Source organism: Elgaria multicarinata, chromosome 11, assembly GCF_023053635.1.
Source record: "Elgaria multicarinata webbii isolate HBS135686 ecotype San Diego chromosome 11, rElgMul1.1.pri, whole genome shotgun sequence".
NCBI classification, from domain to species: Eukaryota; Metazoa; Chordata; class Lepidosauria; order Squamata; family Anguidae; genus Elgaria; species Elgaria multicarinata.
The window spans coordinates 46,685,882-46,701,629 of NC_086181.1; the positions used below are offsets into that span (position 1 = coordinate 46,685,882).

The 15,748-nt window shown below is 47.7% G+C and overlaps 1 protein-coding gene across 1 annotated transcript; it reads left to right on the forward strand.

Annotated features, from left to right (window-relative positions):
• Window positions 1-806: 806 nt before the first annotated feature.
• Window positions 807-15,301, forward strand: LOC134406959 (asialoglycoprotein receptor 1-like). The gene is made up of 9 exons (XM_063138660.1): window positions 807-819; window positions 1,087-1,182; window positions 2,347-2,472; window positions 2,674-2,769; window positions 5,772-5,843; window positions 8,618-8,710; window positions 11,586-11,737; window positions 11,925-12,031; window positions 14,054-15,301. Exons 2-9 carry the CDS (start codon window positions 1,113-1,115, stop codon window positions 14,202-14,204), a joined length of 867 nt encoding a protein of 288 aa, XP_062994730.1. The 5' UTR covers window positions 807-819; window positions 1,087-1,112; the 3' UTR covers window positions 14,205-15,301.
• Window positions 15,302-15,748: the final 447 nt, after the last annotated feature.

Below are 15,748 nucleotides of genomic sequence, written 5' to 3' on the forward strand. Positions count from 1 at the left end.
AGCCCTTGGGTTTGCAGGGTGAACAGAGAAGGCGAATCATTTCTAAACCAAATCCGAACGCTCCCCGATTCTAGAATGGTTGCCATTTTGGCCTCTTGTTGCAAACAACAGAGTCTTTTGGCACCTAAAAAGTCTAGCGGGTCAAACTGTACATGCTTCTGCGGACTGGAGCCTGCTTTGGCAAATGCGTGATGACAGGGTCTCTTAAGAGGCGTATATACAGAAATGCAGTGCAGATGTGGCGGGCGAAAAGATCAAGGAAATGAGTGTGTGTGTGTGAGAGGGAGAGTGAGAGCGAGATGGTGAATTCATCTTATTAAATGTGGTCTGGTTTAAACATCCCTCACTTATTTTTTAAAAAATAGCCTATTGTGGAAAGGAACAAGGTAACTCAGTGGAAAAAAGTCCTGAAAAACAGTTCACTATTCAGGAGTTACATTACCCCGATCCAACCTAGGCCACAGCTAGACCTAAGGTTTATCCTGGGATCATCCAGGTTTCGCCCCTGCCTGAGCACTGGATCCCCTGTGTGTCACCTAGATAAACAGGTTTGACCCCTGGACGATCCAGGGATAAACCTTAGGTCTAGCTATGGCCCTAGTTGACAAGGAGATTCCCTGCCTTTCAGAGGAATACAGAATACTTACCAGTCCACAATGATCTTGTTCTGCTTGTCTTTCTCCTTCTCTCTTTACTAGCTTCTCTGTGAGTTGTGGCGAGCCTTGGGGAAGCTGACAAGGCCCTCAGCGCCTGGAAAGAATTGTGACTTTGGTGAGGAAGGGTTGGTGACGTCTTTGTGGTCCCTTCTAGAGAGAAGAGGTGAGGGGGCTACCACAGGAAAGCGATTTGGGGCCTTAGAGTGCAGCAGAGAGTGAGAAGGCACACACAGAGCTGACTCCTGGGAGATCCCTTCTGCAAGTCCTACTTAACTTGTACAGAAGGTCGTGTTAATGAAGTGAAGGGCTGAGGTGCTCCATGGATGTCCCACCATGGCCAACATGGTGGTCGGTCCAAGTGCTGAATTGGTCTTTTGAAAAAAATTCCCTCTCGCACTGAGCCCACACAAATGCTGTTCTGTTCCTCCAGATACCTGACCCTCTTCTAGACTCACCATGATTGAGGATTACCACAACCTCACATCTTCGGATGCAGATGAGGAGGGTGGAAGCCCTGTCCGAAAAGGTGCGTAGCCCAGGTGGCATTTGTCATTAATGTCTTAAAGAGGTGGACTAGGACAGCTTTCCCCAACCTGGTGCCCTCCAGACGTCTTGGACTACAACTCCCAGCATCCCCTAGCCAGCATGTTTTATGGAGCAGCACAGCCCATTCCAAATTGGGAATCACGTATTTAGATTCAATGAATCTTGACCACCATGGAATAAGCACCCAGTACTATCAGATCCAACTCCTGAAATGACTGGCGTTCACAACTGGAGCTCTAAAGCCTAGGTTGCTTCCACATTGTCCCTTTTCCCTGGAATTGCCACCCTCAGTTCAATTCAAATCATGTCATTGCCAAATGGCTGCATTCTGGCTTTCTCTGTGTTGTCTCCCCACATTTCCCCCATACTTGATTTGTGGAGATTTTTTTTGTACAATAAAGAACAGTTGCACCGCCAACCTGTCCATGCGGATTGGTAAAGCGCTATTTAGGTTTTTCAGGGCTATTGTGCCTTTAATTAAAAGCTTCCTACTTGCAGCTTCTACCCCTTTTATGCTTCCTGCTCAGTACTCCTGGAGGATTAGTGACGAATTGCCCCTTAATTTGTCAGTAGTAAAAGGGGAAGAAGCTGTAAGGAGAAAGCTACTAATTAGAATTGTTGGGGACCTTCGCTTAATGAGCTTATTCATGAGCAACATTAAAGCAGGATCTTAACTGTGGGGATAAAGTGGCACTATATTGTGCTGTGCAGAGCCACTGTTTTAATTCTACTTCCAGGCAACTGTGGCCAAGCGAGGCCTAAAGCAGGTGGGCCCACTGCTGACTTTGGTCCCACACACTGCTGTCATGTGGCCCTTAACATATTACCCATGAGGGAATGTGGCACTTAGCAGAAGAAAGGTGGCCCACACTTACTTTAAGGCCAGTGTGAGACAGCTTTCCTCCACACCTGAGTGACAATTTCCTCTTCTCTCACAGAGGCTGAACTGCAAACATTCTGACAGTTTTGCAAAGGAATCACTTGGAATATTCATAAACATCACAACACTGGCTGCAGCTTTGTCCTAGCTGCAAAAGGAAACTGATAAAGACAGTGTGGGTTCCCAGAGAAGACGTAAGGCGCTTAGCCAAAGGCGTCACGGGGGTTAGGATGGGTTCCTGATCATTGCACTCTCTCTCCTCAGCCCCTCCAAGGCTTCCCCCAAGCCCAACATGGACCCGGCGCCTCTGCCCAAGCCGTCGTCTGGTTCTGATCCTGCTGGGACTCAGCGTCATCCTCACCCTCGTGGTCATTGTATTTGGCGCCAAAGGTGAGTGGGCTAATGAGGGACGGTGCAGCAGAGATCAAGGGAAAGGCCCAGGACACAGCAGGAGTGGTGCGAAGCGCTGAAGCGATTGTGCAGCGTTGGGCTCGTGGATGTGCAAAATCTGGGACAACGTTGGAGGCAGAGTGCTGTGGGGAACCGGACTTTTACCTCTCTCTCTCTCTTTTCATCTCCTCCCGTCTCCAGGTCATTCCTTCAGCTCCCAGCTATGGGGGATGAAGGCAAGTTTGAAAAGCATGAATCAAACCATTGCTGAGCAGGTGGCCACTCTACAGCGCCAGGGTAAGTGAAGCAGGCGTCGTGGATTGGAACTGAAATTGAAAATCTGTTCTGGTTTATGAGTTGCTTCCACACCTGATCCCCTATCATGCTGTTGAATCATCGGATTCCCTCGATTAACTGGAAGCGGAATTAAAACAGAACTCCATGCAGCAACTTACTATTATATTATCCTGCAACGCCCCTTTGCTGTGGCCAAGGCATCAAATTATTTGGCATCGAATTATTTGGTGCTGTGGTTAAAACAAAAAAAGGGATCGTGAGGCGTTCTGAAAGGATCTCTCCAAACCAGGGGGGACGGGCGTTAAAATGGCAAATGCAGTTCAACGAAAGCAAATGTCAAGAGATGTAAAGTTGGGACAAAAAAAAATCCCAACTGCTCTTCCTGGTGACGACTGACCAGGAAAGGGAACTTGGGCTTGTGAGGGACAACCCTCCTACAACCCTATGATACCACCACACTTAGGACTCATCCACACCAAGCAGGATATTCCGCTATGAAAGCGGTATATAAAAGGCAGGAGCCACACGGCTGCTTTATAGTGGTAGCGAAGCGCACTGACAACTGTTGGGGCCCAGGACACATCCACACCAAGCAGGATATTCCACTGTGAAAGTGGTATGAAAGCAGTATATGTGTCAGTAGGCCCCAACAGTTGTCAGTGCACTTCACTACCACCATAAAGCAGTCGTGTGGCTCCTGCCTTTTATATACTGCTTTCATACATATACCGTTTCACCTCAAAACGGATATTGTGGAGTTTATTTATTTATTTGTTTGTTACACTTCTATACTGCCCCCCATAGCCAGGGCTCTCTGGATGGTTTACAGAAATTCTAAAATTAAGATAAAAACGAGTATACAAAATTTAAAATTCTAAAACACAGAACACACACACATAAAGCATTAGAAACCGTTAAAAAACTAAACATGTGGGTGATTAAGATGTGCCGCTATATGTCTGGGCAAAGAGGAAAGTCTTCACCTGGCGCCAGAAAGATAGCAGCGTTGGCGCCAGGCGAGCCTCGTCAGGGAGATCGTTCCAGAGTCGGGGGGCCACCACTGAAAAGGCCCTGTCCCTTGTTGCCATACTCCGAGCCTCTCTCGGAGTAGGCACCCGGAGGAGGACCTTAGATGTTGAATGTAGTGACCGGGTATATTCACGTCGGGAAAGGCGTTCCGTCAGGTATTGTGGTCCCAAGCCATGTAAGGCTTTATAGGTCAAAACCAGCACCTTGAATTGGGCTCGGAAACATACAGGCAGCCAGTGCAAGCGGACCAGAGCAGGTGTTATATGGGCGAACCTTCTGGTTCCTGACCAGAAGGTTTTCTGCACTTCTTCCTGAGTTGGAAGAAGTGCAGAAAAGGGCGACCAAAATGATCCAGGGGCTGGAGCATCTCCCCTATGAAGGGAGGTCACAACACCTGGGATTGTTTAGGTTAGGAAAATGCCGAGTAAGGGGAGACATGATACTAGAGGTGTATAAAGCTATTCCAGGTGTGGAGAATGCGGATAGGGAGACGTTTTTCTCCCTCTTTCATCCTAGGACCCAGCTGGGCCATCCCTTGAAGCTAAATGGTGGCAATTCAGGATAGATAAAAGGAAGGACTTCTTCACACAGAAAAGAGTTAAATTCTGGAATTTGCTGCCACAAGATGTAGTGATGGCCGCTAATGTGGGCAGCTTTAAAATAGAACAATTCCTGGAGGAGAAGGCTACCAGTCAGGATGGCTATGTGTTCTGTCTAGCTCAGCACTTCCTATGTCCTCTGCCTTATTAATTAGTAGCTGCCTGCTCTTCACCCCTTTTGCCCCTTGCATTGCTTCCTGTGCAGCCTCAATACTGAAGAATAGCCTCAGTTGCACTGTAATAACTCTGTTTCTTTTCCCGAGCACTAAAGGGAAGGCTGTGGGGAGGGCTGTGGTGGGACCCGAAAGGGCGGGTCCCCGTGGTTCGCTGAGTGGTGGTCACAGACTCTCAAGACACAATTTCTCTCTCTTTAGAAGGTTTATTACGAGCAGCGCTGCAAGGTGACAGTCTCAGAAGACCTGAGGAACTGCCCAATAATTTCAGGAAAGGCTAACATATTTATAGTGTCAGTTCCCATCAGATACAATGGCAGAACCTTCCCACCAATCATAATACAGTTCTGCAATACAATAACCAATGAGAAGCAAGGCATTTAGGCATGTACAGAGGGCAGATAATTCTAAGACTAGGAAAACAACACGTAGATGGGTATTGCAATCTTGGAACATCTGTTCCTTTGTGGTTACTACTCTTAACCACATCCTGGTTGTGGTTACTACCAGGATGATCAGGGGTCTGGAAACAAAGCCCTATGAAGAGAGACTGAAAGAACTGGGCATGTTTAGCCTGGAGAAGAGAAGATTGGGGGAGACATGACAGCACTCTTCAAATACTTAAAAGGTTGTCACACAGAGGAGGGCCAGGATCTCTTCTCGGTCCTCCCAAAGTGCAGGACATGGAATAACGGGCTCAAGTTAAAGGAAGCCGGATTCCAGCTGGACATCAGGAAAAACTTCCTGACTGTTAGAGCAGTACGACAATGGAAGCAGTGACCTAGGGAGGTTGTGGACTCTCCCACACTCGAGGCCTTCAAGAGGCAGCTGGACAAGCATCCGTCAGGGATGCTTTAGGGTGGATTCCTGCATTGAGCAGGGGGTTGGATTCAATGGCCTTGTAGGCCCCTTCCAACTCTGCTATTCTATGATTCTATGATTCTTCCTGTCCTTGCTGAGAGGCTCACACTACGACTAATGTGTCACTTGTTGGTTGAGCAAGTGTTGGTCAATATATTTTCAGCTACAGTCTGGATCAAATTGCTATAGAACTTAATTTCTAATAGAAGGGGCTTACATCTAAACAGGGTGGGCACAGATAAAACAGCCCATTCACACATTTCCTCGACAGGGCTGGAGAGGAAAGGAGGTGGGAGCTGCTCCTTCCCAGTCTCACCCGTCCGTACTTTGTGCATTGCAGAAACGGACACAGACACAAAAATTACACAATTTGACGGGACGGTGAAAAAACTGATTGAGGAGTCGGACGGAGGTGAGTCAGCAAAAGCCAGCATGTATAACTGCTCTTCTCCCCTGCATGGATATGGATTATTGCATAAAATCCAACATGAATCCTACTTCGAGTAGAGTAGTTATAACTTAAGTCCCATTCATTGCAATGGGTCTACTCTAAGTAGGGCTTATATTGGATTTTACCTATTGTTATGTTACTAAGGTGAAGCCCCGTCGCCAATAGATAACAAAGAAGTTAAGGAACTAAATTTAATACATTGTGTGATTTTAAAATTAACACTTAATATAATTTTCAGAGAGCACTTTTTATACACATTCAGTACTGATAATAAAATAAAACCCATGCCCAATGATTGCAATAAACATAGACCAAACTCGTTTTGACAAGGTGTCTTCTTCAGTGGCCAATTAGCTGGAAATATGCCTAAAAACAATAGTAAATGCCTCAGATACAGGAACAAGAATTGTGATTTTAATTAGAGTAATATAAAAGTAAATTAAACCTACCCAGGCTGTTATGCACTTCAGAAGAATTATTTAAAAAGGGGGGTGGGAGCTGACCTGGTTGTTCCCAAACTTAAAGGATATATAAACGTCACTCCCCTCAGTGGAAAGTACTGTGCATCCTGGAATGAATTAAAATATTTACACATAGCTAATCTTAAGGCTGGGATACACCTAAACATCCCGGTGGATTTCTGCCTTGAGCAGGGGGTTGGACTCGATGGCCTAGTAGGCCCCTTCCAACTCTGCTATTCGATGATTCTATTCTATGCTTTACCACTGATGAAACATAAAACAAATAGAGAGTACTCACAACGTTTAGGATCTGCCTCCGCTTACATGAACATGTAGCTAATGTTTGGAAAAACCCAATTTGAAGCGAGGCTATTTCTAATGAGATATATGGCGGTGAGAATCACCTGTGCTCTCGCCAAACAAAGCTAAGCCTTTAAAGGCAAAAGTTCCTGCCTGTATCCTGAAAAGCCCTTCAATTTAATTACAGCCATGATGAAAAATCAAAGAAAAGGCTATGATATCAAAGGTGCAAATGTAGGGTGACCATTTGGAAAGGAGGACAGGGCTCCTGTATCTTTAACAGTTGCATAGAAAAGGGAATTTCAGCAGGGGTCATTTGTATATATAGAGAACCTGGTGAAATTCCCTCTTCATCACAGCAGTTAAAGCTGCATGAGCTATACTAGAGAGACCAGATTTAAAAGAGGGCAGGGCTCCTGCAGCTTTACCTGGTGTGATGAAGAGGAAATTTCACCAGGTTCTTCGTATATACAAATGACACCTGCAGAAATTTCCTTTTCAATACAATGGTTAAAGATACAGGAGCCTTGTCCTCCTTTTCATAGGGTCACCCTATCTTAGGCAGTTTACACAAACACTGCTGTGGTGGCACTGATAGTTGCCCTTGGTTTTCTGATGTACGGTGCAAACCTGGCTGCCGTTAGGGTTACTCTTAAGGGTGCTGTGTCCACCAAGGAAGGACCAGTGATCTACGGGCACCCAGGACCTACAAGGGTGTCAATTGGTGCAGGCTGGGGGGAGGGAAATGGGGGAGGGAATTTTCCTGGAGGTCGAGATCAGTGTGTGTGTGTGTGCTAGTGCTATGAGTACTCCTTACATTACCTGAGGAATTTTGCTTTCCTGTTTTCCTGAAAACTCTCAACTCCCTGTTAATCTATGATAGTAAATGAGGATGTGTGTCTGTCAGCACCATAGCACCAAGACCGTGAAACCTAGACCCCTGAAACTTGCCAGGCAAACTCAGGGGACCCTAAGGGTGTGCACCGCAGAGCGATTTATTTTATCAAATGCATGAATTAATTTCAGCCGTGTGGTTGAAGTAACGTTTTCAGCCACTAGTTGTCAGCCTTTGCTAAGCAGCCCATAGCATTCCATACCATACCATACATTTGGAAGCCGGGGGAAATTCGTGGCCAGAGGAGGGGCAGAGTTATAGGGCTGCCCCCCTTTTCCTGCTGTGGGTCAGCCCCCTTCAGAGAAATGGAGCAGACAGACACCTCTCTCAGGGTACACCACGGCAGGGGCCATGGCTAGGGGTGTCAGCGGGCAACGCTTCTCTCCAACAGGCCAGGCACAATGTGTCGGACAGGGCAGGCTGTGTCAATCTGCTCGTAGGCTCTGCTGTATTAAACCAAGGACTGCTCAAACTAGTGCAAAGCTGGGTCCGCTTGCTAGAATAGAAATAAAACGATGAGCTTTAGAGCTGGCGGCCAAACCCAAACCTGAGTCTTTTATAACATAGTTTCAGTGAGGTGGGGAGGGGAAAAAATGTAAAGGTGTCCCCCTCCTCCTGCTTTGCAAGCCCCCAACACTGCTATGAGAAAATTCCAAGCTTACAGGAACTTTCTTACCAGGTGTTTAGGTAAACACTGCAACGTTTTGTTGCAGCTCATATTGGCCATAATACTACATTATTGCCTTAAAACAGCCTTCCTCAACCTGGGGCGCTCCAGATGTGTTGGACCGCACCTCCCAGAATGCGGTCCAACACATCTGGAGCGCTCCAGGTTGAGGAAGGCTGCCTTAAAAGATCAGACAAGATGTAAACTTTAGGGAAGAAATCCCAGGTGTTTTTCAGGGTGCTGCACAGCCACAAATTCAAATTTCCATCCTCTCTTAGAAAGTTTGAATCTTGAGGGTGTTTTTTTTTTTAAAAAAAATGTTCCTAATTTGTGTGGATGTTCCTCTTCAACCCTGCTGCGATTAGATGCACTAAACATTCTGCTGTTGTCGTTTTTAACGTTCTCTCTCCAGCCCGGACACGACTCCAGAACCAGCTGAACGACTTGCGGAGGAACATTAGAACCATGAATTGTGACCTGGAGAATTTTAAACAGAACAAAACAGGTCAGGAGTGGATCTGGAATTCAAAGCAGAGCACCTGAGTGCACAGGACAATTATTATTATTATTATTATTATTATTATTATTATTATTATTATTATTATTATTATTTCCTGCCTTTTGTCCAATGCTGGGCCTCAAGGCAGCATTACAAAATTTAAAACATGCACATTAGCAACCTATAGAGATATTCGAAAGTTTTTTTTAATTTTTAATTAATTTATTTATTTATTGCATTTTTATACTGCCCAATAGCCGAAGCTCCCTGGGCGGTTCACAAGTTAAAAGTATATTACACATATTCCAATATTAAAACATTTAAACATTTAAAATGACATAGTGCATTTGAAAGAATTCACTTTCTTTCAAAATACCCTGAAGCTTTCAAATGTATCCAAGGTACCAGAAAGAATTTACCTTTTGGGGTGTGTTCAACCTTCTTTATCAATGCTGTATGTACAGGCATTTTCCTGGATTTGGGGCCAAACCTGGATGAAGGGATGGCCTTCCAGGTTTCAGCGTGTTCCCATCAGGGCTGGCACCGAGGGTAGGCATGACAGGGCACTGCCAAGGGCCCCTGACCGAACAGGGGCCCGCTGACAAGAGTTCCCTGGACTTTCTCTTCCTCCTTCCGCATTGCAACCTGCTTCTCCACCAGCCTTTCGCCCTGGTCCAGGCAACGCTGGTGGTGATAAGGAGAAGCCGTTGATGCCATGTCATGTTCAGAGGAGGGCAACCAGGATGATCAGGGGTCTGGAAACAAAGCCCTATGAAGAGAGACTGAAAGAACTGGGCAGGTTTAGCCTGGAGAAGAGGAAATTGAGGGGAGACATGATAGCACTCTTCAAGGACTTAAAAGGTTGTCACACAGAGGAGGGCCAGGATCTCTTCTCGATCCTCCCAGAGTGCAGGACACGGAATTACAGGCTCAAGTTAAAGGAAGCCAGATTTCAGCTGGACATCAGGAAAAACTTCCTGACTGTTAGAGCAGTACGACAATGGAACCAGTGACTTAGGGAGGTTGTGGGTTCTTGCACACTAGAGGCCTTCAAGAGGCAGCTGGACAACTATCTGTCAGGGATGCTTTAGGGTGGATTCCTGCATTGAGCAGGGGGTTGGACTCGATGGCCTTGTAGGCCCCTTCCAACTCTGCTATTCTATGATTCCTCTCTGACTCTCTGTCTGGCCCACAAGCAAGCGGTAGCCATGATGAGAAAGAGGCTGAGAAGCAAGACAGAGCAGCTGGTGGCAATGTTGATGAGGAGATGGACTCACTAAGAGCCCGTTGAAGGAGACTTGCTCAGGGCCCCTGAAAAACTTGGAGCTGGACCTGGTTTGCCATGTAAACGTGAGAACTGATCTCCTGGGATCTCCTTCCTTGTCTCCTGAGTAGCTGGCAAGAACTGGGCCGGATCTACAGTACTGCTTTAAAGCGCTTTATAACAGTTTTGACAACTGTCTATGGAGCTCTGTGTTCTGGGCCCCAACAGTTGTCAAAACTGTTATAAAGCAGTAGTGTAGATCCGGCCCTGCATGATGGGGCCACCCATCCCTTATTGGTCCCCAGTTCTTCATAGTCAATGATCACCATTTATTTATTATATTTATTTCATTTATATCCCACCTTTTTCCCTTCAAGGAACCCAAGGCGGCGTTCATTATCCTCCTCTCCACTATATCCTCACAACAACAACCCTGTGAGGTAGGCTGGGCTGAGAGTCTGTGACTGGCCCAAAGTCACCCAGTGGGCTTCCATGGCTGAGTGGGGACTGGAACCCGGATCTCCCAACTCCCAGTCCAACACCTTAGCCGCTACACCACACTGGCTCTCTGCTGCTCCCCTAAGACCAGCCTTCCTCAACCTGGGGCGCTCCAGATGTGTTGGACTGCATCTCCCAGAATGCCCCAGCAGCTGGCTAGGGCATTCTGATGACCCAGTTGCTTTACAAAAGGCCTGGCTCTGGTGTGGATCCAGCTGCTAGGTTTGGTTTGTTGATATGGATCAACACAGCGGCCTCTCCCTCAGGTTCATCTCCACAGAGCTACGGGGGACCGGGTGAGTGCAACCTCCTTGCTGCCTCGGCGTTTCGGGGGGGGGGGGCAGGGGAGAAGGATGCTTGAACTAACTGCTCGTCTGCCCCCTCCAGCAGCAACAGGTTAAATGCTTCAGCCCGGGCCATTGGGAGGAAGGATTTCCTATTATAAAGCCCACGGCCGGGATGGGGTGGGGCCAGCCTGAGGGACGAACCTGAGACGCCCTTCCCAGCGTAGTCCGTGGAAGGATCTACACAATGACTTTCGGGGTGCACTGGAGGCGCACACAAGCGCCTTCACAGCGCTGTGTAGATCCTCCCTAGCTGCTTCTTGGATGCCTCTAGTGTGGGAGAGCCCACAACCTCCCTAGGTCACTGGTTCCATTGTTGTACTGCTCTAACAGTCAGGAGGTTTTTCCTGATGTCCAGCTGGAATCTGGCTTCCTTTAACTTGAGCCAGTTATTCCGTGTCCTGCACTCTGGGAGGATCGAGAAGAGATCCTGGCCCTCCTCTGTGTGACCACCTTTGAAGTATTTGAAGAGTGCTCTCATGTCTCCCCCCAATCTTCTCTTCTCCAGGCTAAACATGCCCAGTTCTTCCAGTCTCTCTTCATAGGGCTTTGTTTCCAGACCCCGGATCATCCTGGTTATACTGAATTCTATATGGGATCAGAAGCCAATGAAGAGATTTCAACAAAGGAGAAACATGGTCAAAACGACAAGCCAAGAGGTTGGGGGGGGGGGATCTGCGTTAGCCCAAGGGTTCCCTCCATGCTCCAGGTAGAAGATGATTCCTCAGCGCTGGTCCTGACGCCTTTCACCTTTCTCTGTCGTCTTCTCCTGCAGCCAGCCCAGAGGCCTGTTGCCCCAGGGGCTGGGCGGCCTTTCGGAAAAGCTGTTACTGGGACTCCAGGGTAGGGAAGACCTGGGAAGACGCAAAAGCCGACTGTGAAGCGCGGGACGCCCACCTGGTGATCATCAACTCGTACGAGGAGCAAGTAGGTGACATGGGTTTAGGAGGCCGAACTGCTTCCCTCGGATCGAGCACTAGAGATGGAACCTGGGCGGGACCGGGCAGGAGTGCTGGGCGGGAGCATGGCCCGTGTGCTGCCCTGCCCGTCGCTCCCTGAGGGGAGGCCTGCTGCATTCATTCCCTGTGGGTTTTTTATCCCTTTTCCCGGCTAGCAATTTGTGGCGGTGCGTGTGAGGCCACAAGCCACGTGGATCGGCTTGACCGATGCCAGCGGGAGCTGGAAATGGGTGGACGGGACGACCTACACTGTTCGTCAGGAGTAAGTTGGATCATGGCCGCTCATCTCTTCCCCCTCACCCACCCACCCACAATGCACTGCGAGGCACGCCAGAAGCTTTTTGCCATAGAATAGCAGCCTGGTGGAGGGCCTAGAGCTAGGGTGACCATATGGAAAGGAGGACCGTGCTCCTGTATCTTGAACAGTTGCATAGAGAAGGGAATTTCAGCAGGTGTCATTTGTATATATGCAGAACCTGGTGAAATTTCCTCTTCATCACCACAGTTAAAACTGCAGGAGCTAGACTAGAGTGACCAGATTTAAAAGAGGGCAGGGCACCTGCAGCTTTAACTGTGGTGATGAAGAGGGAATTTCACCAGGTTCTCCATATATACAAATGACACCAGCTGAAATTCCCTTTTCATCACAACGGTTCAAGCCCTCTTCATCACAACGGTTCAAGCTGCAGGAGCCCTGCCCTCTTTTGTATCTGGTCACTCTAGTATAGTTCCTGCAGCTTTAACTGTTGTGATGAAGAGGGGATTTCACCAGGTGCTGCATGCAGACAAATGACACCTGCTGAAATTCCCTTTTCAATACAATTGATAAAAATACAGGAGCCCTGTCCTTTTCATAGGGTCACCCTACTAGAGTAGACACTTCCTAGTGCTGCACATCTGCTTTCTGTTCACCACATAAATATAGAAAAAGATAGAATGACTCACAGCCTTAATGTCCAGTAAAAAATCCAAAGATGCCAATTGGCCATGATTCACGAGGGATGCAAAATGGTGCCGCTCCGTCCCTCAGCATTCTCTGTGGTGGAAAGTTTGCACTGGCAGTTTAGAGTGACAAAATTAGGCTGACCCTATGGAAAGGAGGACAGGGCTCCTGTATCCTTAATAGTTTTGTAGAAACTTCCTGACTGTTAGAGCAGTACGACAATGGAACCAGTGACCTAGGGAGGTGGTGGGCTCTTCTCCCACACTGGAGGCCTTCAAGAGGCAGCTGGACAACCATCTGTCAGAGATGCTGTAGGGTGGATTCCTGCATTGGGCAGGGGGTTGGACTCCATGGCCTTGTAGGGCCCCTTCCAACTCTGCTATTCTATGATTCTATGAAAAGAGAATTTCAGCAGGTGTCATTTATACGCACGCAGCACCTGGTGAAATTCCCTATACATCACAATAGTTAAAGCTGCAGGAGCCCTGCCCCCTTGTTTATCTGGTCAGTCTAGTATAGCTCCTGCGGCTTTAACTGTTGTGACGAAGAGGGCATTAAACCAGGTGCTGCATGCATAACAATGATACCTGCTGCAGTGTCCTTTTCTTCACAACCGTTAAAGATACAGCAGCCCTGTCCTCCTTTTCATAGGGTCAGCCAATATGGGCTACAATGAGGTGCAACTTTCTATATTTCCCTTTGTCTGTGATGCCATCCTTGAAGCTTTTATCAAGAATAGGAGTCCTAAACTTGGGGGCATCTGAAGGGTTTTTCGAAGCATGTAAATGAATAATTTTCAAAGCATGTAAATAAATTAGACTAGGCCGAAATCCTGGCTCCCCTTGCCTAGAATTTATTTATTATTTATTTACAATATTTATATACCACTCCACATCCAAAGATTTCGGAGCCGTGATAATAGAACAACAGATTGGATAAAAGAATTAAACACTCGATTACTATTTTTTTTCAAAAGAAACTGAGTTCTGATAAAACACTAGTTCTGATAAAAAAACCCGTGTCCTGTAACTCAAGGAACGCTTCCTGAAACAACAACGTTTTCAGGTGGCACTAGAAGCAGCACAATGTAGGCACCAGCCTGTCCTCCAAAGGCGAGGAATTCCATAGGAAGGGGGCCACCACACTGAAGTCTCTTCTCCTGGGGGAAACCAATCAAAACATAGCTCCATGGGGAACCAGGAACCACCAGAATTTAACCCCTGCATCCCCACGTCACAACTCAAAAATCACCCCACTGCCCTTTTCAGTGTCTGAACCTTGAGATAATTTAAGGGTGACAGCCAGTGGTTCTCCCCGTCTTTGCTTCTGTCCTTTCTCCAGGGAGTGGTGCTCAAATCAGCCAGACAACTGGTACGGCCACGGCCTTGGTGGAGGTGAAGACTGCAGCCACCTCACCACCAGGAGCTGCTGGAATGACGACCATTGCACCCGTCTCTACGGCTGGATTTGCGAGATGGAGATCAACGAATAAAGGGAGGGGGGGCAGACCGCCATCCTCCGCTCCCCGGGGAGACAGGTTCTGAGGTCCCTGGGCGAGCGGTTTGACGGGAGGCATTTGAGACTGCATTCTGGGGAGATTCTCTCCAGCTTCTTCTCACCTTACTCATCCGCTCTAGTCTAAAATGGATCCAGACACACGAAGCTGCCAATACTTGACCGTTTATTTTAAAGTGACATGTGGGTTCTGACTTCTTACATGCTCAGAGGCACCCTGAGCTACCTCTCAAACAAGCGCCTCCCCGTTCTGCTCCAACTCTGGCTCCATTCTCACCATCTGCCAGGTCCTCTCCTGACCCGGGGATCTTGTGTGAGGGTTGCCATGGCCTCTCTTTCTCATTCACTACTTCATTCATCTCCACACTGTCCCTCCTTCTGTCTCTCTTTCCTCCAGACTCCCACCTTCATAGAATCATAGAATAGCAGAGCCGGAAGGGGCCTACAAGGCCATCGAGTCCAACCCCCTGCTCAATGCAGGAATCCACCTAAAGCATCCTTGACAGATGGTTGTCCAGCTGCCTCTTGAAGGCCTCTAGAGTGGGAGAGCCCACAACCTCCCTAGGTAACTGGTTCCATTGTCATACTGTTCAACAGTCCGAAAGTTTTTCCTGATGTCCAGCCAGAATCTGACCCTGTAACTTCAGCCCATTATTCCATGTCCTGCACTCTGGGAGGATTGAGAAGAAATTCTGGCCCTCCCCTGTGTGACAACCTTTGAAGTATTTGAAGAGTGCTCTCATGTCTCCCCTCCATCTTCTCTTCTCCAGGCTCAACATGCCCAGTTCTTTCAGTCTCTCTTCATAGGGCTTTGTTTCCAGACCTGGTTGCCCTCCTCTGAATACGCTCCAGCTTGTCTGAGTCCTTTTTGAATTGTGGAGCCCAGAACTGGACGCAATACTCTAGATAAGGCCTAACCAGGGCCGAATAGAGAGGAACCAGGACCTCACGCGATTTGGAAGTGATACTTCTGTTAATGCAGCCCAAAATAGCATTTGCCTTTCTTGCAGCCATATCACACTGTTGGCTCATATTCAGCTTGTGATCTACAACAATTCCAAGATCCTTCTCCAAGATCCTACAACAATTCCAAGATCCTTCTTCCTCCCGTGCTTCCCCCCAGGTCCGCCTCTTTCTCAGGGAGCTCACAAATCTTCCCTCCTTTCTCCCAATAACTGTCCTGCCCCAGGACCTCTTCCCCACATAGCCTGCAACTCCTGGCCTGTCCCCTATAACCCAAGCATCCAATGGCCCTCTCTCTGACCCTTAGTCGGTCTTTTCTCCCAGCCTTTCACTTCTCTCACAGAAGCTGCACTGTTGCCCAACAATCTATTGCTGACATTTCCCCCCTGAGCAGTGAGAACATGTCTGTAATCGTTCAATTCACTGGAATGAAGTGGGTTTATAGACGGCGGGCAAAAGGCAGTTCTCGGCCTATTGTGTACAAGTTGTGATTGTGTAGTTCTCCCCAACTCATGCATAATTTTTGGCTACGGAACTATATTTTTATTTCAAATTGGG